The sequence below is a fragment of the Protomyctophum parallelum genome (genome assembly GCF_964188405.1).
Source record: "Protomyctophum parallelum genome assembly, chromosome: 18".
Classification (NCBI taxonomy): domain Eukaryota; kingdom Metazoa; phylum Chordata; class Actinopteri; order Myctophiformes; family Myctophidae; genus Protomyctophum; species Protomyctophum parallelum.
The window spans coordinates 27,446,031-27,469,969 of record NC_139716.1 but is presented as its reverse complement, the minus strand read 5'-3'; the positions used below and the strand labels follow the sequence as shown (position 1 = coordinate 27,469,969).

Sequence of the window (23,939 nt, the reverse complement as noted above, 5' to 3'; positions counted from 1 at the left end):
GTCTGCCGTGGTGTCAGATGAAAGGCTACTCACAAACAACATTTGTGAACCTCTCTCTCCCAGCATGAGCTTGGCAGAGTATCTGGCATCTTCTACCATGACAGTGTATTCTGCCACGTCGTCAGGCTGGCAGTTGTTGATGGTCAGACTCAGGTTCTTCCCGTCCTTCTGCATCTCCACCTTGTCAGAGGGAGCGAGCTCGTCGTCGTTCTTGTACCACTTGTAGTTGGGAGTGTCCTCGTACAGCTCCGCCGTGAAGGTGGCCTTGTTCTTTGGTTCCACGTGCTGGTCTCTCAATGGCTTCACAAGCCAGTCTTTGACGATTTCATTTTGTTTCTCCACCTCCATGTCCACGATGACGATGGACTCGTCGCCGCTGCTGGTCTCGCCTTCCTCCTCGACACATTCCTCGTCACTGCTGATGACGATCAGCTCTGGTTGCTGAACCCGCAGCAGCCGCTCTGGTGCCAACGGATTGTTCTGTGCTGGTGGAAGCATGGGCTTTGGTGACAGAGGTGTCTCAGGCTGCTCTGAGGAACCTTAAGTTTCTCCAGGATTAACTTCATTCACTCTGGACTCCATCTCTTCACACTGGTCGGTGAAAGAAGTGTTGACAAGTGAGAAAAGCAGAAAAGCCACATAATTAGCAGGTTTCACTGGGTTTCAAATCAAGGTCTTCAATGACGTTGGAGAATGTAGATTTCGAAGCCCAGTAATCCTCCGGCATGTCATTGAACTCTGTGAGACCAGCTGCGAGTAGGTCACGGCGAGCTAGGAACTTGGCTAAGTCTAAAACTGAACGGGATTCACCGGAGGCATTATGTCCATCTCTAGGTTGTTATGCTCTGTATTGTCTCTGGGTGATCGTGAGCTCTTAAACTCAGTAGGTGTGTGCCACTTCCACTCACTTTTTTAGGGTTGAAATGGACCGGTGGGCGTCTCACGGTAGGGGATTGTTTGTTAGGAGTTGGGCTATGTGGAGATGAGAATTGCCTCTCACCTTGGCTATTAGTAGGTTTCTGATCTGGGGGAGGGACAACTGGTGGCTTGTGGCTGTCGGCTGCTGGGGAAGCCAATGTGGCCTTCGCTTCGGGCTCTGCATCGTCAGTGTATGCTGATGGGTGTTTGGTGTTCATGTAGAGTCTACATGAACACCAAACACCTGGGTCTGAGCATAGATAGATAGATGCGTCTGCAACTGGTTGTGGCCCCCATCAAGTGACCTTTTGACCAATGCGTTCGACACCCCTGTGTAGCCTATTTTGCACCATGGTCTACAGTGTAGACCATGGTGCAAGTCAAGCATGACTTCCGGTAGGTTGATATGCCTAAAAAGAAAAATAAACACAAACACGGATTGTTTATTCACGCAAAAACAAACAGATTTTTCCCCCGAAAGGTTGTCAGAATCCTCCCATTTGCAGTGATCAGTATGGGGTCACCGAGTAAGTCACCACACTCCTTGCATTTAGCCTCTGTTGGAATCAGGCGCTTGGGAAAGGCATCCTTAGGCAGTTTACCTCTGGACTGCTGTATGACCTCCATAGGAAGTTCAGCAGGTAGTTTTTTATTTTCCATGAGGTACTTCACCATCCCTTTAACACCTTCATCACATGGTGGATAACATTGTGGAAAGTTAATCTCCTGTTCTGTGGTTGGCTCTGGATGAAGGGTTCCCTCTTCGGTAGATCTCACCCTCTTAAACAGTTGCCCATCCGTCACAAACAGGTGCCATTTTGCAATCGCTTTGTGTATGCAAGAATGCCTTTTTGGTTTTGTTGCACAAGGACAATGCCAAGTGTTCCGCTTACTATCATAGGCTACGATCAGCCGTCCTAACCTACTAATTTAGCAGACACTCAAGAGTGTCATAGAGAGAAAATGGCATGAATCCCAGTCTAAATGGTAACATAATATTTAAGGACAATGAATCCCAATGCAGAGTTTAGCATTGTTTTCAAATGCAGGAGGAAAAAACTGACAAAATAATAATAAAAAGGTGCATTCTAATAATTGAGCAAATCAAGAAACATGATCTTCCATTGTACCTCTGTGCTTCACTGACGCATGGCCTGTGATATGGTAGTCCAATGCAAGCTGGGCACCATTGAAAGGGCAGAAAGGACATCTGTACAGTTGAGTGGTACTGCAATACATGCCTTTGGGACTCCCACCACCCTCTTTTAAAACAGTAACGTGTCTCTACATAAGAGAAAACAAGCTTAGACACAACAGGTAATACAAATAAACTATCATTTTATTGTGTAGACTCAACATATAACTTCAGCTAGTGCTTACAACTGTACAAATAATTTTGTTTGGTGTTCAAATAGGCTCATTTGTCAACTAGGGATTCCATCATTCCATCACTGTAAACATGTAGTTCTAATGACAAGTGCCTTGCACAGATTGCACTATTGCGCAGACAATTTAATATTAAGCTACATAATATCATGAATACATTAATATCACTTACTTCCATGGTTTAACTGTGCTGCTGTGGTCGTACTTCAACGTTGAACCGGGCGTGTGTAAGACTGTAAAATGTTTGTTTGTAGCATGGGTTTGTAGAGACTCACTTCCGCAATCCTCCGCGGGGTTTAGTACCCTTCACTCAAGGGGCTGGGTGTAACCATAGGGGGTAACCCCACCCACTCCTCTCAAAACCCCACCCACTCCTCCTCCATAACCCCGCCCACTCCTCCTAGGAGAAGCCCCGCCCCGATCTGCGGGCTGCAGTCAGGGGCTTCTCAGCACAGGGGGTCAGATCTATCTGCCTGGGTGACAGCATGACTGCTGGGCGAGAGCTGGCGCTTTGAAATGGGGGGTCAGATCTATCTGCCTAGGTGACAGCATGACTGCTGGGCGAGAGCTGGCGCTTTGGAATGGGGGGTCAGATCTATCCGCCTGGGTGACTGGGTGAGCGCTATAGCGCTTTGGCATTTTTGGGCCTGTTAAGAAGAGAATAGTTTTGGCCGGCTACGGGCGCGGCTGCCCTAATAACTTTGGGGCATGCCCGTCTAGAGTTTAAAATAAATGGACAGGCACTGTATCAGTCAAAAGGGAGACATCGAAGAGGATGGATGGATGGATGGGGAAGGATCAACATAATGGAATGTCAGAACAGCTTCATATATGGAGATCTAAGGGTTTGAGGTCAGATGTAGAGTTGCCGGACAATATTGATGACATCCGGGATCTCCATATATATATTTTAATACAGCGTCTGGAGCACTGGATAGGCCTGTCTGGTACGGCCCGGTCCTGGTTCTCCTCCTACCTTTCAAACAGAAGTTACTTTGTCAATCTAGCCGAGTTTGACTCAGACAAACACGACATCAGTTCTGGTGTCCCACAAGGCTCGATTCTTGGTCCTCTGCTGTTCTCCTTGTACATTCTGCCATTGGGTGAACTCATTACCAATCACGGAGTCAATTTTCATTTCTATGCTGATGATACCCAACTATATCTTGCTGTGGCCCCAGACGATCCCTGTGCTTTGGACCCGCTGTTGACCTGTCTGTCTGACATCAAGTGTTGGATGAGTGAGAACTTTCTCAAACTGAATGAGGATAAGACGGAAGTTCTCATAATCGGTTCTAGCGAGCAAAGAGAATCAATAATTGGCAGACTTGGCAACCTGACTGTAGAAGGTAACAGTACAGTAAAGAACCTGGGGGTTATTATTGATTCTGAATTTAATTTTAATTCACACATTAATCATGTTACCAAGATTGCTTTTTTTCACCTTAGAAATATTGCACGGATCAGATCCTATTTGTCCTTGGACGATGCAAAAACGCTAATCCACGCCTTTGTTTTTTCTCGGCTTGACTACTGCAATGCACTCTTTTCAGGACTCCCTAAGAAAGCGACTGACAGATTACAACTTGTCCAAAATGCAGCAGCTAGAGTTTTAACTAGAACTAGGATGAGAGAACATATTACTCCAGTTTTGGCATCACTGCACTGGCTTCCGGTTGTTTTCAGGATTGACTTTAAAATTCTGTTACTTGTCTATAAAGCTCTCAATGGTCTCGCACCTCCGTACCTCCGTGACTGCCTACCTAGATATGTCCCTAGCCGCCCCCTCAGGTCCTCCAACGCTGGCCTACTTGAAGTGCCTAAAGATATGTGCACAAAAAAGTACGGTGAGGCAGCTTTTTGCTTCTATGGCCCAACAGCCTGGAATAAACTTCCATTCGAGCTCAGACACGCACCCTCTGTAGACATTTTTAAATCTCAACTCAAGACTCACCTCTTCACCCTTGCTTTTAGTTGAGTTTTATTTATTTTATGTGTTTTTATTTATTTTATGTTCTTATATTCGGTTTTGTTCTCTGCTATTGTTCTATCATTTTAACTACTTGTGTTTTATTGTATTTAATTTTTGTGTCCTGCCCTGTGAAGCACTTTGAGCTGCATTTTATGTATGAAAAGTGCTATACAAATAAAGTTTATTATTATTATTATTAATATATGGGCTTAATATTAACGATATTCAGACCGCGGCCATCTTGCCAGCAAGGTGCAACTTCCCATAGACAGCCCCATTCATCCAAACAGAAAAGTCCTATTTGATTGTATTAAACAACGTTAAACTCACCAACATTGCAGCTGTACGGAAAGCTTGACTTATCCTCTGTAATCTGTAATTTTTTTGTTTCACCGTAGACAATATTATGACCTAAATTCCTTGCAGTTGAAGTATTGGAGTTTGGAAGCTATAGCACTAGTTTTTAGTAAAGCAACCTCCTGCATTATGTGCAAATTCAAAACAGGTGGTACACAGGGCTGTTGAGTGATTATGGTCCAGCCGGCTCCATTCACTGCCAGCATGTATTCATTGAACTTCCCGGTGCGAGGTTTGCCTCCTAGTGCAGCATATAACCATAACATTCGTTCAGTTTGTGATAAAAGCATGACATTTGGTATACACATATAGCCAAAGGCATCCAAAACATAATTGGATGTGGAGGCATCCTGAATTTTCAACATGGCACCAATGAAAGCGTCCACGAAAGTGTCATGGTGCATTCCAGTCATGTGACCATGACTCTTCCTTCTGTAAGCTTTATTGACTTACTCCTGTGACTATAGCTAAATTCCAATACCCAAAATCTCGGACACTCGCTCACTCCCACTCGGTCACTCGGGGTCATTCCAGCGTGACCCGGAAATGGTTAACGTTCCGATTGTTAAAGCGCTCCATCGAGGAGGAGAGGAGAGTCGAGTGGAGGAGCCGAGTGAGCTCTCCGAGACCGCATAGAGCGAGTGTACATCAGGTGCAGGCTCGGTGGGGTATTTTGTCTCCTCGCAGCGGATTTCCGCATCACGTGTACATGTTTTTTTTCCTTCTCCAGTGACATAAGTCCGCCTCCTCCACATGTGGCACAGAAAACACTGATGAAACCCGATACTGTGCACCACCCCCCCCCATCCACTAGCTGCCGGCCGGCTGACTGGCTGAAGTCGCCGACCCAACGGCCAACACACACATGCACGCACTGTTCAACTGTTTGTTGAAGAGACACATTTTCGCTGAATGAATAGAGCTTCAGAATGATAAAGTAGCCTATCTAGCCTACTTATGTGAAAGTGAAAGGACCACAACAAGCCACTGGCTTTATTGCGTTGTGTGATATAAGCATAATAAAAGTAGGATATATAAATTAGGCCGGCTATATTGTGCGCACCTCAAAAGCTATAGTTAATTTATCTCTGTGCATGCCTGAATGCACAGACTGCTATGAATGACGGTGACAAAAATGAAAAATTTATTTATTTATATGTGGACTGAACTGAATATGTAAGTCAGAGAGACTATACCTAATTCCTGTTATAGTGTCCGTTATTTGCAAAGACCGCGGAGGAGGACTGACTGTCGGAGGAGTGGGTGATTTATACGTGTGCGCATCCTGGCGCTTATTCACTATTTCAGGAATAAATACCCTTGCCTTGCACATGTTACCAATACATACACATTGGCCTCGGACCCTCGGTTACATGTACAACATGATGAATTGTCTATTCTGTAGACTGTACGGCTCTGTTCGGAGTTCCAGTGATCCAGGCATCCAGCTGTGTGACACCAATTTTGCTTTGGCAATGTTAACGTATGTTTTCCCATGCCAATAAAGCCCTTTGAATTGAATTGAATTGAAACACGTCATTAGTGATCGCGGAATGTGCCGTCGCTTTGAAATGACAGCGTAGTACATTCCGATTCCAGAGGAAAATTCGACCACCACTCTGTCCTCGCATTGAATCCTCTCCTCCTCCTCTCCTCCTCGCTGGGGGCGGAGCCGAGGAGCGAGTGGAGGACGCGAGGAGAGTGAGCGAGTGTGAAAGTTGCGGTATTGGAATTTAGCTTATGTCACAAAACCATTGACTTAGGCCAAACAATTGCCTAATCCTAAATTACAAGCTTATGTTGGCCTAAATCACAGCCTTTTCAGTAAAAGGTGCGGGGTCAGCAAGATCCTTTTCAATTAGGACTTTGGCGAAAAAAAATAATCCTCAAAAATGTATTTAAGCCATTCGTTTAAGAATTAGGAGCTGCTGCCTTATGTTCAGATTGTCAAATTATGCTGCACCGCCAGTCTTCGATGGAAAGCAGTAAGTGTGTGTGTGTGTGTGTGTGTGTGTGTGTGTGTGTGTGTGTGTGTGTGTGTGTGTGTGTGTGTGTGTGTGTGTGTGTGTGTGTGTGTGTGTGTGCATGAGCTGAGGACCTGGAGTGAGATTTCAGCATTGGCTACAAACAAACTGGCTACAAATGCAGATTTGTTTTGGTCATGCATCCAAGTTCGAAAAATTAGGTCCATGAGCTCGTGTCGATCGGTCGAACAAGCTTAGGGCTTTGAATCTCATTAGGGGATTGATGCTAAAACATTACACAAATTTGGATGACGCTGTGTGTGTGTGTGTGCGTGCATGCGTGCGCGGCTGCCGCGTGTGTGCATGCATGTGTGTGCATGTGCATGCATGCGTGCGTGCGTACGTGCGTGTGATGACTTCTGTAACCCATTAAAACTGGGAAAGCATTCGTCAGGTTACATTTTAATACTAAATATATTAGGTTGGCTATTAAAAAATAGCAGATATACAAGATCATAGCTTCGTGCAAGTTGGCAGATCTGCTATTTTTGAATGACCGTGAACATTTTGGACTCAAGTCTTTGCTTCTGGAGGTCCCTGGAACAGAATACTTTGAGATGGGGGGGTGGTGGTGTGTCCTTAATTGACATGACACCGTTTGAGCACCAGTTAATGTTAGCACAGCTGTAATAATGTATGGTGTCTCAAATGATCCCATGTAGCGCTGTACTGCAGCTGAGTTATGTTCCATTAGCCTGTGTTGCCTGTAGGGATAACTGTCACACATGATGGGGTCAATCGCGACGCTGGTGAGACCGTGATAATGGGGGACATAACATGGGCCATTTACTGCAAACGATCAGATCTGAGCCACATTCTACAGCAGCGGGTCTGAACCAGTGGTCCCGGGACCATCAGTGGTCCTTGTGGGGGTTCCATGCAGATGGTCCCCAGTTAAACTTAACCCATTTAGGCCTGACCTCTAAATAAATAAATAAAAATCTTCTAAATCCTAATAAATATTTTCACGATTTTTCAAAATTAGCAGACCTACAAGCTTGTAGCGCGCTATAAGCTTGTAGATCTGCTATTTTTCAATGGCTAAATTATAGCATAATGTTTAAAACACCAAAAGGGGTTCTCGCCTAAAATGGGTTAAATGATGGAGAGATGGTAACCAAATGGACACTTATAGATCTGTAACTCTCAAGTGTAAAATTAAACCAATTGGACCCTTATGGTTATGGGTCCATTTGGTTTCATTTTACGCTCTCAGGAGTATGTAAGTGAGTCACGCTGCGAGCGTGTAGATCTGATAGTCAAAAAAAAAAGAAGGAAATAATCTAGATAAACTACTGATATAGAAAACTGTTAGGATTTAGAAGACATTGTAGAATCGGCCTCAGGTCTGAATGGGTTAAATGACACACACTTCAGAGGTTACATTTCCCCAAAGGTAAGACCGTTTTTTTAAATTATTTATGATAACAAGGTGCTTGTAGCAGCCAAAACATCTCAACTTTACTGTGCTCTAAGTCAAAGCTAACCTTTATCTTTGCTGTTGGGCAGAAACCCTGTATCTCCACATTTCAACTTATTTTTTTCCCTCTTTTTTTTGTAAATTAATGTTCATCATAGTACAATGGTTTTCAACACTTTTCATATCAAGTTCCTTTATTTATTTGACATTTGAGCCACGGACCACCATTTGATGAGATTTAGCCTCTCACATCCAAAACTTTTAATATACTGTTATCGTTGGAGCAGATTTTGTCCACATTTCCATGCTGTATGTGATGTTGGTGCCATAGGAGAGACAACAGGCTAAACTATGACTAATAAATGACTATAAAATCAAACATTTCTGTCAAAATCAACACTGCAGCTCTAAGAGGGAACTGTTAAGGGATCCCAAGTTCCCAACCCTAGTCACAAAGCACTATTAAAACGAGAGGGTGTGCTTCGTGTCAGTCAGTGACATGTAACACTGAAGCATACAGAGTACAGGTCACTGTGCCCTCTCTGGGCAGTGCGAGGAGGCTTTTGGAGTCGAAGAAAGAACAGAATGTTCTTGTACTGTGGTGAGCTTATTATCGCTCTAAACATTTCCTTTGCCAGTCATCAACGAGTGGCAGGATATTGATTTCACTCGTTTTTGGGGGATATGGGACCGGGCGGATGGTAATGAGTTTTAAAATCTCCGCTCGCTGTGAACTGTGATACAGATCAGCTTCTGTCCAAGCGCGTCTTTTCTTCTTTTGTTTTAATAAAACTTTTATTAACATTCAGTCAAGACTGGGAGCTTGATCCCCATCCCTCGTGACGAAGCATACTGTAATACATCATCTGTGATGAATCAGGATGTCCACAAGCCAAAGCCATGTCCTCTTCCCACAATGCCTGCACACGTTTAAGTCTGTTAATAAGTTGACCTGAATCTCCAATACGTCATTCAAGTCAGTAACATAACATTGTTTTAGGACTTTGATTAATTGTTTTATGTTTGTAAATAAAGCAGCCGTAATCACTCATCTTGCACTTGCTCTGTGGCTGCCCTGAAATAGAGGGGTTGGAGTGGGGGGGGGGGGGATTGATTGATTGATTGATTGATAATTGTATTAACAGTATGCAGATTAAGTACAGTATATGAGGAAAGCACAGGTCAATAGAAGATCTGCTAAGAGGATTGAAATACCCATGAAAAGCACAATTGGTTTGTTTACGTTGGGGTCCTCCATTTTCAATTCATCAGATAAAATACCAATGAGGAAATGGACTAGGACAAAACAAAACTATTAGAATACGCACATCACTTGGTTGAGGTGCTGGGTTGGGAAAATCCTTTCAGTGACTGGCTGAGGTCTGCTGAGGACATCAGGGAGCTCAGACACCAACAACACCAGAACATCCATTGATAGATTCCACAGCCAAATGGCTTCTATTGAGTACCACAGGCAGATAGATGAGACGCTGCAGGGTCTCTAACACAAGGAGACAAGGCGCTCAGAGATGGAAATGAGTAGCAAAATGTTGAGGTATTTTTTTCTTCTTCACTGGAGTATTGCCTTGTAGTGGCAGTTATGGGACTCAATATTGACAAGCATAAGAAAGTATCAGAAACAGGACTCCGGCTCAAGATTAAGGCATCGTCATCTTTATTCAGAGTTCTCAGTCAGTACAGCAAAATGGTAGCATCCCTGAGTCCCAGTCCTCTCCCCAGCATCAATGAAATCATCCCCTTTATCCCCCCCGCACATCTTCATTTACAACAGCAAATAGACATTTAGTAACAGATGGTTTATTCAACATGTCCTTCTAAGGTTGGAGTTACGCAAAGGAGACAGACACGCTATTCTAATAGTCCTAAAATGAGAACAACACAAATAGTTACACCTTTGCTGACAGTGGTATATTTAAGCATGGACTTAGAAATGAGCTCAATGGTGAAGAATAGACTGGATGGCAGGATGAGAAACAGCCTAATATGATTGTTCTATGTGGCATTCTAATATTTCTATTACAGCCTACTTCCAATTTTCTGGGAGCTGAGAGAGGTACAAGCTATACAAGCTCATAATGCATCTACTGTGCTGTATGTCACGCAAGGCAATCATACAAAATGCAAAAGCAGCTGCCCAATGGGTTCTGTCACTTCTGTGTCTGTAAACTGCATTTCACTACTGTATTTTAGCCCTTTTCAATGTGTATAAATCGATAATCGCTAATTGTATATAGTCTATTTTCACAGAAACAATGTTAGTACTGTATGCGTTTAATGCGCTTTACTGTAGCCTTTGTGTGCATGTTTTCCTTTGGTTGTGGGATGACGTACTGGCTCACGAGAGGGTTAGGCAAGGTTGCTGGGGCCGCGGATGTGGGATAAAAAAACAACAGATGTTTTGTCCTGGTCCACGGGGGCAAAACGTCTCCTGTGCATTGCATTCAGCACAGGGGTCATCTGTACCCTATGTTCATATACAAGGACGGATGTGTCAGTCTCTAGGTGTTCTACATGACACTGATTCACTATGACACTATGTATGTGTATGGCACCATTAGGAGTCCACGAGGACCTCCATAACTATAGTGCGCAATGGGCAATATGCACACAGAATAACTCTTCCTATACAACCAGGCCACTTCCCTAAATGCAGATAAAAGCATATCTCTTCCTATACAACCAGGCCACTTCCCTAAATGCAGATAAAAGCATATCTCATGTATGAAAAATGAACAGGCGTGGTAACAAAGTACGGCTTAGCGTTAGATTTAGTTTAAAGGACGACTTCACGGGGCGCCGGCTGGCCTAGCGGTCCAGGCGCATGCCAAAATATAGGGCGCGTTCGGCTATGCGCACCGGGAATGTGGTCAGTTTGTTGAGTGTGGTGGGCGGTGACGTCACAGAGTGCGTTCAGTGTGCCTTATTTACGAACGACCAGTTACAACACACCATTCACACTGAGCAACCCTACCCTCAGGGTAGGGTTGCTCAGTGCGTGCACTCGGCACACCCGGTGCGCTGCGCACTGGATTTTCGAACGACAACGCACTGAGTGCACTGAATAAACGAACGACAAGAGAACACACCAGTGCGTTCAGGGCGCATTTCCGAACGCGCCCATAGGCTCTGGCCTGACAGTGCATTGCGTGTTCGAGTCCCGTTCATGACAATCTTTGCTGCGTGTCTTTCTCTCTCCCTCTTTCCTGTCCAGGACCACATCACCACTTTTCAACTTATCTTCATATAATTGGTCCTCACTAATGTTCATGATAGAATAGCACCATTTCTTTCTACTGTGTCTGTGTCTCATAGTCTTAGGAGGGCTGAGGACAGAAACCCGTCCACCAGTCACATTGTTAAGGCAGATTTTGTTTTAAAAACATTTAGATTTTTATTAACGTGATTAATGGCTTCCATTATCGCATTGCAACTTTTCAGGAATAGACTGCAGCAAAAAATGGCGCAATTCTTTTCTACTCGGTCTGTGTCTCATAGGAGGGCTGTAGGCAGTTCGGAAACCGTCCTCTAGTGACATCATCGATGGGGAATACAAGCTAATAGAAACTGCAGGCTTACTAGACCTGAAAAGTTGCAATGCGAAAATGGAAGCCATCGTTCTCACGATAATGAAAATCTAAACATTTTTGTAAAAAGAAAAAACAATCTGCCTAATGATGGTGTCACTGGAAGACGGTTTCTAAACTGCCCACAGCCCTCCTATGAGACACAGAATGAGTGGAAAAAAATCGTGCCATTTTATCATGATTATTAGTGGCCTATTAGGACCTATTATATGAAGATAGGTTGAAAAGTGCATAGTGAAGCGGGTCCTTTAAGTTTCAGTCTGAAACTGTGTGTTTCTGAACCATTCAGAGCGTTGCATCCCTTCAGGCTACGTTTTTTTAATTTTCGTTCTTTCATGTCATATGAAAGCATATAGCATAATCCCGCAAATCGTTACACACTATCTCTATAGCCATGTGTTCAAGCCGGATCCGTCTAATTCTTCATATTCCATCCTAATTGGCTAACATGGCTACGTGAAATCTTTCACAGACTTTTCTGCTAGACTGAGGAATATATCCCACCCTTTTCACATTGGCCTGTTATAGAGCCACCAACAGGTGGAGTTTTGCAAAACACATTTTTGGAACAAAATGCCTCAAATCATCCAATTGCCATCCAAGGCGTGAGAAGAAATGGCACCCTTTTCATATTGGCCTATTATAGCACCACCATGAGGCCACAACCTGACCTGCCCTGGTGGAGACCAGGGCCCAGAGGGCACAGGTTTCATATGTACTTGTCTCTTTCATATTTCACCGCCCGACATCTGTCAAGGAGAGATGCCCTCTGTCTCTGAGACTAGAGCAGCTTAACTGGCCCAATAGGGTACCTAATCACACAGGTACCCTCAGAGCAATGCAAATAGAGATTTGTGCCAACTCAGAGCCACCCCCAGAGCATAATTATTCCTCTCCACATTACTGTAGATTTACCCCAACTAATCCATGGCGGTTTTTAAATCTTTACTAAAGACTTACTTCTTCTCCCTGGCCTTTCAAATTACAATTGAGCCTGACAAGCCTGGCTTTCGATGTGTGTTGGTGCTTGTGTTTTGTCCTATTTTGTTTGCAATCTATTCAGCCGATTATGAACTTGTACAGCACTTCTTAAATGTGCTTTATGAATAAGTGTCTGCAGTGCCTGTGCTTTCCTTCATGGTGCGTGCATAATAGATTCTATTTCTTCAATAGATTTTGTCCTTGTGGAATTAAATCCATTTTGTGCCAAGCAGTGTATCATGGGCACAGGGATTACGCAATACATCAACACACAAATACAAAATACATAACCAGATCACACAGTGCATTGCATTGCATCGGTTGCCGGGTACCGCCTTCAGTGTATATGAAAGAGTGAATATAATGCACATTGTAAAGCACTATCGGCGAAAGGTGCTATGTAAATGTCACTTTTAACTTGACATACTGCAGGCCTATTCATGTTTATACTGCCCCTTCAGCCTGGAGCCACTTGTAGATAGAGTTGACAGATATGTTTTTGAATTGTAGTGAAGGGTTTGCTTTTAGAAGTTGCAGGTGCTTCTTTTCTTATTTTAGGCATTTGACTGTGGGTTTCTACTGTATGTTTGCTAGGTGCTTTTAGTGTTTGTTTTATGTTATTGGGTACACTATAATAATTATGTAATTGTGGGCTCACTAGTCACTCCACAGGGCATCTAACAACTTCCACATACTTTGTGCTAGCCTAGAAATCTATTTTATTTATGGATTATTTATGCTTGTATTTTTCTTTTTGCTATGCGTGTCCCTATAGGCTACGTGTCCCTGTCTGTCCGTCCCAGCACGAAAAGCTATATACACACACACACACACACACACACACACACACACACACACACACACACACACACACACACACACACACACACACACACGCAAGTTTATTGAGATGAGTATACTCTAAGCTCCCCAGTCCCCACACAGTGACAGCACTCCATGTTTACGGCACGCACCGACAGACAGACAGACAGACAGACAGACAGACTGAATATTCTGTAGGCTATAATACACTGCAGTGTTTTTATGTGTTTTTTAAGCAATTGATTAATGTACTCGTCCTCATTTCGATCAGGGCTTCAGTCTCCTCATTCGACCACGTCTATCCGCGGTAACGGGACATCTTTGCGCTGCGTAAAATATGCCTTCTCCGTCTCCAACTGTGTTCGGTTCCTCACCCGCCACATTGTTTGCTTAATTTCCTTTATTTACTGCGGATTGCATGCACACCTGCACCGAATCGTAATCAAGTGCGATTGGAAGCGAAGCGAAACCCCCATTTTTGCTGGGGGTAGAATGCGGTTCTTTGATACGAATTAGGATTCGAATGAGCCTTCACACCTGCCAAACGAAGTGCACTTTCTGAAAATGCGCAGCAGGATTCGTTTTAATCGCAGCAAAGCTCTCTGGTGTGAATGTGACCTAAGTCTACTTACTACAATACATCACATTTGAGTTCATTTTGAATGCCTGTCAGATTTCTCTACATGTCAGCTGTTGGTGTGCAAATGTGCCCTGCATACCTTTGATCTACGCGCAGAAAACATTTTGACGACGTATGTGCACTGGCGCATCGATTGTGTGCCCCCCTGATTATTAATAACATCTAAACATGTAACATGTAATTGTAAACACAAAATGAACATAGTACTCTTATTATGCATATCGCATTCTCACCGAGAAATATTTTCGAGTTAAAAAAACAAAAAACGAATGGTTCAAGCCCATTAATTAAGATATGTGTGCCAACCCTAACAAGCAAAGGTTCGAACCCCGAATGTTCGGGGACAGCCTTCACACACACACTCATACTGTCATGATCCGTGACCTGGTCTGTCACCCTGATGTGTTTCCCTATGTTCCTTGTTTTGGGTTTTACTTTTGTGTACTTTTACCTTTTATTTTGTAGTTCTAGTGTCTCTTGGTTTCCTATGTTGCCCATGTTTACCTGCCTTGTCTAACCCTGTGATTAGTGTAGTGTTCCCCTCCTGTGCCCTGTTATTCTCCCAGCCAATCCCTGAGTTGATTTGTCTGTTGTATTTCACCTGTGTCTAGTTAGTCCTTGTCTATTTATGTACCCTTGTGTTTTCAGTTCTCCGTTGGTTCGTTGCTTTTGTTGCCTGTGAGTATTTTTGTAGCCTTGATGCCTTGCTTGTTTGATCCCCTAGTTTTCCCAGTATAGTTGTCCCCTTGTTTTCCTTGTGTTCCTCGTGTTCCTAGTTTTGTTTCCGACTGCCTCTGTGTTTTGTGAATTGCTGTACCTGGACTCCTGTTTTGGTCGCAATAAAAACACTGAACTTGACTTTCCTGCCTCTGCCTCTCATCCTGCATTTGGGTCCTACACCTTCCTGCCTCGCACACGTGACAGAACGAACCAACCAAGAATGGACCCAGCAGATGATGCAGAGGTGGATGATTTCAGTAAGTTGCTTCAGACTATGGTCTCCATTATTCAGTTTTGTGCACGTCCTTCCACCAGTGCAGAGATGAAGATTGAAGCTCTGAAGCAGACCCTCCGTGTGGCCTACTCTAGGCCAGACCTAGCAAGCAAGCTTACAGAACCTATTAAGGGCTTGTGGGCTGCTATAGGCAGCGCACCGGCAAGCCTACGATCTGCAAGTATGCAAACTACTCTCCAGCCTGAAACAATGCCCTGCTTGCCCTTTTCTTGGAAAGACTTTGGGGTTAGCAGGGAGGTTTTCTATGAAGATTCTGAGTTCCTGGAGACGCTTGCTATTTATTGGAACACTGATCCTGAATTTGCCAAGCATACAGCTTTTTTCAGGTGGGAGAGTAGGGGTGCCCTTTTCCCCCAATTTCCTTGTCGGGAGGCAGTCCCTACAGTTTCCCCTGTTCTTCAGCCCACTGCCTCACCAGTTGCCCGGCCTGCTCCCCAGGCCCAGTCTACTGGCTCCCAGTGTGTCTCGTCGTCCGGAATCCAGGAGCCTCCGCCCTGCACCCAGGGCTCCCCGCCGCCCAGCATGCCTGGCCCTCCGCTGCCCGGCTCCCCGCCGCCCAGCATGCCTGGCCCTCCGCTGCCCGGCTCCCCGCCGCCCAGCATGCCTGGCCCTCCGCTGCCCGGCTCCCCGCCGCCCAGCATGCCTGGCCCTCCGCTGCCCGGCTCCCCGCCGCCCAGCATGCCTGGCCCTCCGCTGCCCGGCTCTCCGCTACCCAGCCTGCCTGGCTCTCCGCTGCCCAGCGTCCAGGAGTCCCAGCTGCCCAGCATTCCTCAACCTGCAGCCCCGTCTGCAGCCCCAGTTCCTCGACCTGCAGCCCCGTCTGCAGCCCCAGTTCCTCGACCTGCAGCCCCGTCTGCAGCCCCAGTTCCTCGACCTGCAGCCCCGTCTGCAGCCCCAGTTCCTCGACCTGCAGCCCCGTCTGCAGCCCCAGTTCCTCAACCTGCAGCCCCGTCTGCAGCCCCAGTTCCTCGACCTGCAGCCCCGTCTGCAGCCCCAGTTCCTCGACCTGCAGCCCCGTCTGCAGCCCCAGTTCCTCGACCTGCAGCCCCGTCTGCAGCCCCAGTTCCTCGACCTGCATCCCCGTCTGCAGCCCCAGTTCCTCGACCTGCAGCCCTGTCTGCAGCCCCAGTTCCTCGACCTGCAGCCCCAGCTTCTCCGCCTGCAGTCCCACCTGAACCCCCGTCGGCTGTCCCCACCGACGTCCTGCCGGACCCCCCGTCGGCTGCCCCCACCGACGTCCTGCCGGACCCCCCGTCGGCTGCCCCCACCGACGTCCTGCCGGACCCCCCGTCGGTTGTCCCCGCCGACGTCCTGCCGGACCCCCCGTCGGCTGCCCCCACCGACGTCCTGCCGGACCCCCCGTCGGCTGCCCCCACCGACGTCCTGCCGGACCCCCCGTCGGCTGTCCCCGCCGACGTGCCGCCTGACCCCCGCTCCTCGCTTCTAGTGACTGTGTCTCCTTGTCCTCAGGTTCCCCTGTCTCCATGCCCCAGACCCAGCACAGCTCCTAGCCCCCTTGCTTGTCCTCCTAGTTGCCCTACTCCCCCAGTTTTTCAAACTAGCTCCCATGTGTTTACGTCTGCTAGACCCATCTCAGGCCCTCAGTTTCCCCAGGCTACGTCCAGTCCCCGACCCCCTCTGTTCCACTCTGTCCCACCTACCACCCCATTAGCTGATCTCCCTATGTGTTTATCTGCGTGTCTCCCTGTCTGTATGTCTGCGAGTGTGTATGCCGGTCTTCTTGTGCGTCTGTCTTCTCCCCAGTCCTTTAGTCCCCCTGCTAACCGTTTTACCCCCCTGTTATGTCTGACTGCTTGTTTGTCCGCCTGTTTGACTGTCTGTCAGTTAATTTGTTTGTCTCTCGGTTTGTCTCATTTTCTGCCTGTCTGTTTGTCTGTGTGCTTGTCTGTGTGTCTCCCCTCCTGCCCTTCTGTGTGACCCTTGCCCTAAGCCACTCCAGGGTTAGTGTCCCTACTGGTTTTGGGCTTGTAGATCTGCAAAGATGTTTTGCTGTTTTGATCCTGCCAGTCCCATGTTTAGTCCTGTGCCCCAGTCTTTTCTCTTGCCCCTGATCCCCTGTCCCAGTGACCCTCCTTCCAGACCCCCCACCGCCCGCCCTGCTCGATGTTATGGATTTTGTTTTGTGCGATGTCTGGAAGCCACCGCTTAAGGGGGAGGCACTGTCATGATCCGTGACCTGGTCTGTCACCCTGATGTGTTTCCCTATGTTCCTTGTTTTGGGTTTTACTTTTGTGTACTTTTACCTTTTATTTTGTAGTTCTAGTGTCTCTTGGTTTCCTATGTTGCCCATGTTTACCTGCCTTGTCTAACCCTGTGATTAGTGTAGTGTTCCCCTCCTGTGCCCTGTTATTCTCCCAGCCAATCCCTGAGTTGATTTGTCTGTTGTATTTCACCTGTGTCTAGTTAGTCCTTGTCTATTTATGTACCCTTGTGTTTTCAGTTCTCCGTTGGTTCGTTGCTTTTGTTGCCTGTGAGTATTTTTGTAGCCTTGATGCCTTGCTTGTTTGATCCCCTAGTTTTCCCAGTATAGTTGTCCCCTTGTTTTCCTTGTGTTCCTCGTGTTCCTAGTTTTGTTTCCGACTGCCTCTGTGTTTTGTGAATTGCTGTACCTGGACTCCTGTTTTGGTCGCAATAAAAACACTGAACTTGACTTTCCTGCCTCTGCCTCTCATCCTGCATTTGGGTCCTACACCTTCCTGCCTCGCACACGTGACACATACAAGGACATAAATAGTTCAGGTGCAGAAAAGTTACATCAACAAAATCAAGGCATGTGTCCTCAGTGACGATACAACAAGCATGTTGGCATCCTAAGTTCGAAACCCCCTCCAACAACCGTCCGTGGGCATGTCCCACTTGTCCCAGGCTGGACCACCAGAGGAAACAATTTCCCAGTCCACTCCTGCATTGCCGCCCGGTGTCATATCGTTCTCCTTGCGTGGCTGAACCCATGTCACCCAAAATCCACCCACTGTTGTTTCGATAGCGGACAGACACACCGCTAGAAGGCCAGGTCCAACGCCTCTCTTCCCGATAGCTGCTCATGGGAAGGGCCACCAAGCAGCACCAGCTGTTGGTATACTCCATCGGTGAGCAGTGCCTTGTTGTATGTAGGCTTGCGATTGTGTTTAAAGCACACAGTCCACAGAGGTTGCAAATGCATCTTACTGTAAATCTGCACCCACTACGTTAACAATGGTAGTTACAGCGGAGCAGTTTAACATCAGACAGACACACACACACGCGCACACGCACACACACACACACACAGGGAGGAGGGCTTGTACAGTACCGTGCTACAGCATGAGTAACATTTTTTAATGTTGTTTGTTGCTGGTATCTTGGCCACAGCTCCGTCAAAAATATACCTTAGTTGTAATCTCAACAGGACACACCTGGTTGTCTAATTAAAAAGGTCTCCCCGCATGGAATGTTTCTCTCAAAGTGGAACTTCTCATTATCACAGTGTGTCACACATACTATGTGCCCAGAGTGAGGCATGCCTGGGTCGCCTCCCTCATGTTTCCCTTCCCCCTCCGTGCTGTGTGTGAGGCTCTAGTCTAATTAATGAACGCTGCCACCCATGGGTGCAGGCGCGCTGATTGCCACCGGCCTTAATTATTGGACTGAATTGTGTTTGTTCTTTGCTGTGTTGTCAGATGTTGCTTTCCGGGTTGCTTTCCCTGTGAAGGGACTTAGTATTATTATTGCTCTGTCTTTCCGACCCTGCGAGGTGTGTATCCTAAGATGGTTATCGCTGTTATTATTTTAAGTAAAGTTCCTGTGCCACTTCTGCTGGGTCTCAATCTCTCTCCCTGCATTCCTGGGGTCCTAACGTAACTTATAGCCTGGTTTTCATCCTGATTCGCAGAGTTCTGTGATTCGTTTTGTCACGTAAAGTGACGAAACAAATCACGGAACACAGCGAATCAGGATGGAAACCATGTGTCAGGCACACGTGGAAAGGACTCAGGATGCAGACACAAAAGTCACTGAAAAACGGGTTTTAATTCAAAACTTCAAAACAGGCAAGGGGCAGGCAAAAACTCAAAACAGTAGAAAGCAAAGGTCAAATCCAAAGTCAGTCAGCGAGGGCAGAAGTACCGGCAATTAAGGGCTTGGCAAAAATCGTGGTCTAGAAGAAGCAAACAGAAGTCAGTAAAACAAGGCTTGAATATGGCTTGGGTGCGTGGAAGGTCACAAGACAATCTGGCAAGGATTGCAGAGAGACTGAGATTTAAATACTGTGGGCATGATTGCAGGGGATAGAATGCAGGTGGTTCAGACACACCCACACTCCCATTCAGACAGTGACACCATGGGCTAGTGGTGTGATGGAGTGGAGTGCATGGTATTGACCATATGCATCTTGCCAGCCAGGTGGTAACTAGATGCAATTTGCCATTGCCAGCCCATACACCCAAACAGAAAGGTCCTAGTAACTAGGTACCACCTTGCAGGCAAGATGGACGCGGTCTGCATGGTCAATATGATGCGTAGCCCGCAAGCTAGTTCAGGCAGGTGCACTTGAGAGATTTACACACATGCACAGCACTGTATGAGCAATGCATGACAGCGATACATGGGCATCACGTCTTCTCATGGTTGATTTTGTTAAATGGCATCGGTTTTGCCTCACCTTGAAAGACAGAGGTGGAGATATGATTCCTATGACACAGGTAACAAAATACACACACACGCTCGCGGCGCACGCACACACACACAAAGTGGCAGCAGCACTATAATATGAACAATGCATGACAGCGATACGTGGGCATTACGTCTTCTCATGGTTGATTTTGTTAGATTTGTTAAATCGGTTTTGTCTCACCTTGAAAGATAGAGTGGAGATATGATTCCTATGACGCAGGTAACAAAATACACACACACGCTCGCGGCACGCGCACACACACAAAGTGGCAGCAGCAGCCGCAGCACGCACACACAGACTTTAGACAAAGTGCCAGCTGTACTCAGTACAGAGTGTGCACTAAGGTCCAGCTCGGATGATGATGAAAGCTGCAAGGAGAGAGACAGTGCAAGAGAGAACAGGAGAAAGAAATAAAGTGAGAGACAGACGGAAATAGACACGGATAGTTGCCAAGAGCTGGATGCCGAGGCCTGAGCAACAAGTGAAGGAAAGAAGGAAATAGCCAAACATGCAGTGAGATTCAGAAAGAAAGAAAGAAAGAAAGACTGTTTGTGTGTGAAAAGTGGAAGTTCAGGACCATCTATGGGAGCGGCAATAAGGCAAGACAGGGAAAAGTAAATCTTGCTGATCCACAAACACATCAAGTATAAAGGTGGGGTAGTGTACAGGTGGGGTAGTGTACAGGCAGCAAAATGTTAGTGTCACACATCTGTGCATCAACACAATCAATAGCCTACATACAACATACAATATGATCTGAATAATATGACAACATACAATATGATCTGAATAATATGACAAGATACAATATGATCAGAATAATATGTCCTCAGTGGCAGTGCTGCTTCTGGCATACTAATATTTGAAGCATCCAGTTCAGAATGCCATCTTCCTAAGCCCTAGTGTCCTCATTCATGTGTCCTGAATCGTTAAGTCACTATAATGGCCGAATATAAAACGCCCTTGGACTCAAGTGTTTAACACGTTTGCACACACTCCAGCCTGCTTTCTTATTTGCATCCAGCAAATATGGGGACAATTAAGCTGTTTATAGAAGGGGCTAGCACCCCTTAAAAATCACACCTGTGTGAAGTGAGCGGGGCACTCTTATCATCGTACATCATCGTGATGTAACATGTCCATTTGCTCGGACACTACGATGTAAAATTCTCCATTCATTGTCAATGGGAATTGTATCTCTGTGTAGGTGTAGGACAAAAATAGACACTATGCCGATTTGCTGACGTAAATTCTCCATTCATTGTCAATGGGAATTTCCGTTTGTGTAAGATCAAACTAATCAACACTAATAGCTGAATATAGGAGGGCATGGCGCCCCTAAAATGAAATCACACCCATGTGAAGTGAGGAGCGCTCTTCATCATACATCTCATTCTGGATAATCGCAATTTGTGTCTTCACTATTCTGCCCTCACTTTTTATCCTCAATGTGTACTTTGCTAAGCCAATGAAATCATCGCTATGGGGTGATCAGCCAATTAAATTGTCGCCATTATTCACACAATAACACACACAAAGCTGGGCATAGGAGGGGCTAGCAACCCTAAGAAAACACCAACCTTGTGCCTTTTATTTTACTATACGGTATATATTTCCTAATTCCTTTTGTGTTTATAATAGTTCCTATTTCCTTGCATGATTGCGTGTGCTTACTACAGCCCCCTTAGGCGGTGCAATGACACCAAAATAGTGTCTGTCGGGTTGACATCTCATATAACGAAGGCTGTTACTTTTCAGGAATGCAAATTCACAAGCATGCAAAATGTCGTTTTACAGCTTGTGGATCTGCACATTCTTTATGTGTTCATAACAGTCCACATTTATTTTTGGCCTGTAGGTTGTACAATCATAAAAATGTTTTTTGGTCAGGCTTAAATACAAACATTAAAAGAACATAGACTTGGCTGCCACGTGACATTTCTGAAAGGGATGCACATGCATATTAGACACACCAATGGACAGACATGCGGAAACAACGGTCGGACATGCGGTCGACCATGCTCCATGCAGGTTTGTTTGTCGGTCTAATGACAGTCGGACCATGAGTAGGCTATATCTAAACTAAAGCCTGTACCCATTGGAGGGGCTCAAAAACAACAAAGACGCCACGCAAAGACAAACACAAACAAAAACGTTCTAGGCTAATATAATAATATATATTCTGCCATTTGGCCTTCCTCAAAATATAGACTAATTTATGATACTTCTTGTGCAAAACACACACATTGTACACATTCTTTCTGGAGTCATGTGTGCATCAATATGATTTTTTCATAATCCATTCCAGTTGGCCTTGCCTTCTAAAGTTTGTGCCCCCATTTTCAAAAACGTCCTCAAACAATGTCGATATTCCATACAGTTTCCCTTTGTCTTAAAAAAATTCACACCCGTGTGAACCGAGTGGTGCAACTCCCCTCTCCCCCCCCCCCCATCTCTCTCTCTCTCTCTCATTAGCAGGCAACAGTGCAGTACTACAGCGCCCGTACTGGCCCCTACTGGTGCTCATTAACGTCACATAGGTGCATGACCAACACATAGACGAACACGGACATTGCTGTTCCTTAGAGTGGTTGCACCAAAATGTGTGGGTGGGCAGCCCCGCCCGCGTATGCCACCCAAGCCTGGTGAATACCTGCTTTCTAGTGATCTGGTTCTCAAAGTAGGGTCCGGGGGCCCAGCCCGGGTTTCCTTGAAGAGGGTTCCAGTGGGTCCCTGTAATGGAAATATTAGAATGCCACATAGAACAATTCACCACTGAGCTCATTTCTAATTGACCTGACAGCTGCCTCCATGCTTAAATATACCACCGTCCGCAAAAGTGTAACTATTTGTGTTGTTCTCATTTTAGGACTATTAGAATAGCGTGTCTGTCTCCTTTGCGTAACTCCAACCTTAGGACATGTTGAATAAACCATCTGTTACTGAATGTGTATTTGCTGTTGTAAATGAAGATTTGCTGGGGAATAAAGGGAATGATTTCATTGATGCTGGAGAGAGAACTGGACGCAGTAATGCTACCACTTGGCTGTACTGACTGAGAACTCTGAATAAAGATGACGATGCCTGAATCTTGAGCCGGAGTCCTGCTTCTGATGCTTTCTTATGCTTATCAATATTGAGACCCAGAATTGCCACTACATCCCCCAGCTAAATTGTTGACTCTGAGCCTTTCGGGGGTCCGGACGTTGTCTAATCATGCACACCAAAGTGGGGGTCCTGTTCATGCAAAGCACCAGACGAGGAGGACCACCACGGCCAAGATGACGACAGCCGCCAGGATGAGCGTCATCTTGAAGTTCTTCCACCAGTATTTCTTCTTGATCTGCCCGGTGGACTCTTTGAACAGCTTGGATTCATCTTCGAACCGCTTCGCCTTGTCGTCCAGATCGGACAGCTTGTGGTCGCGGTCCAACAGTTTGACCACGTTGACGTGCACGACCTTCGCCACCTCTTGGACCTCTTGTTGCCAGAGACTCCACCCCCCTGGCGCCATGTCAGAACCTTCTGTAGCCGGGGTCGACATTATCGTCGTTCAATCGGTTGACCGTTTACAAAGTCCTTCTGCGCAAGTCAATTATGAAACCGTGAACTCTCGATACTTCGACTGGTGTCGACAGAGGTATAACTATCTGAGAGCAACACTGGAACGTATATAAATGCAGCCAGTGCTCTGACGTCACTGTGGCGTCGTCAATTCCGATTGGTCAATCAAGGTTTACCGCCGCTGCATTTGATCAGCTCCATATATGGACACGGAAGGGGCATGCCTTTAGATGGGCATATAGATGACATCAGGGATGTGTGTGTGTATATATTTCAAACCATGTATTGCTAACCAGGGTTTGATGAGGTCAGTGTCGTGATCTTCAGATCCAGGTGATGATAGTCAGCTCACATATGGAGATCCATGTGTTGTAACAACTTGGTTAATTTGCAAGTGTTGGTTAATTTACCAGTCGCGGCAACCACATGAGACTGTCACAATATTGCCATAAATTGACATTCCCATATATTGGCTTAATATTGATGACATTGGGGATCTCCATATATGGGCATAACAGGGATTGTATTATAGGGCATCATTTGGGAATGCCCATTATATGGAT

General features: G+C 45.9%; 1 protein-coding gene across 1 annotated transcript; it reads right to left on the bottom strand.

Moving 5' to 3' along the window:
* Window positions 1-23,053: 23,053 nt before the first annotated feature.
* Window positions 23,054-23,356, bottom strand: LOC310876052 (vesicle-associated membrane protein 3-like; the record flags this gene model as incomplete). The annotated part of the gene is made up of 1 exon (XM_083789499.1): window positions 23,054-23,356. The coding sequence occupies one exon, from the start codon at window positions 23,354-23,356 to the stop codon at window positions 23,054-23,056; it is 303 nt and encodes a 100-aa protein (XP_083645625.1).
* Window positions 23,357-23,939: the final 583 nt, after the last annotated feature.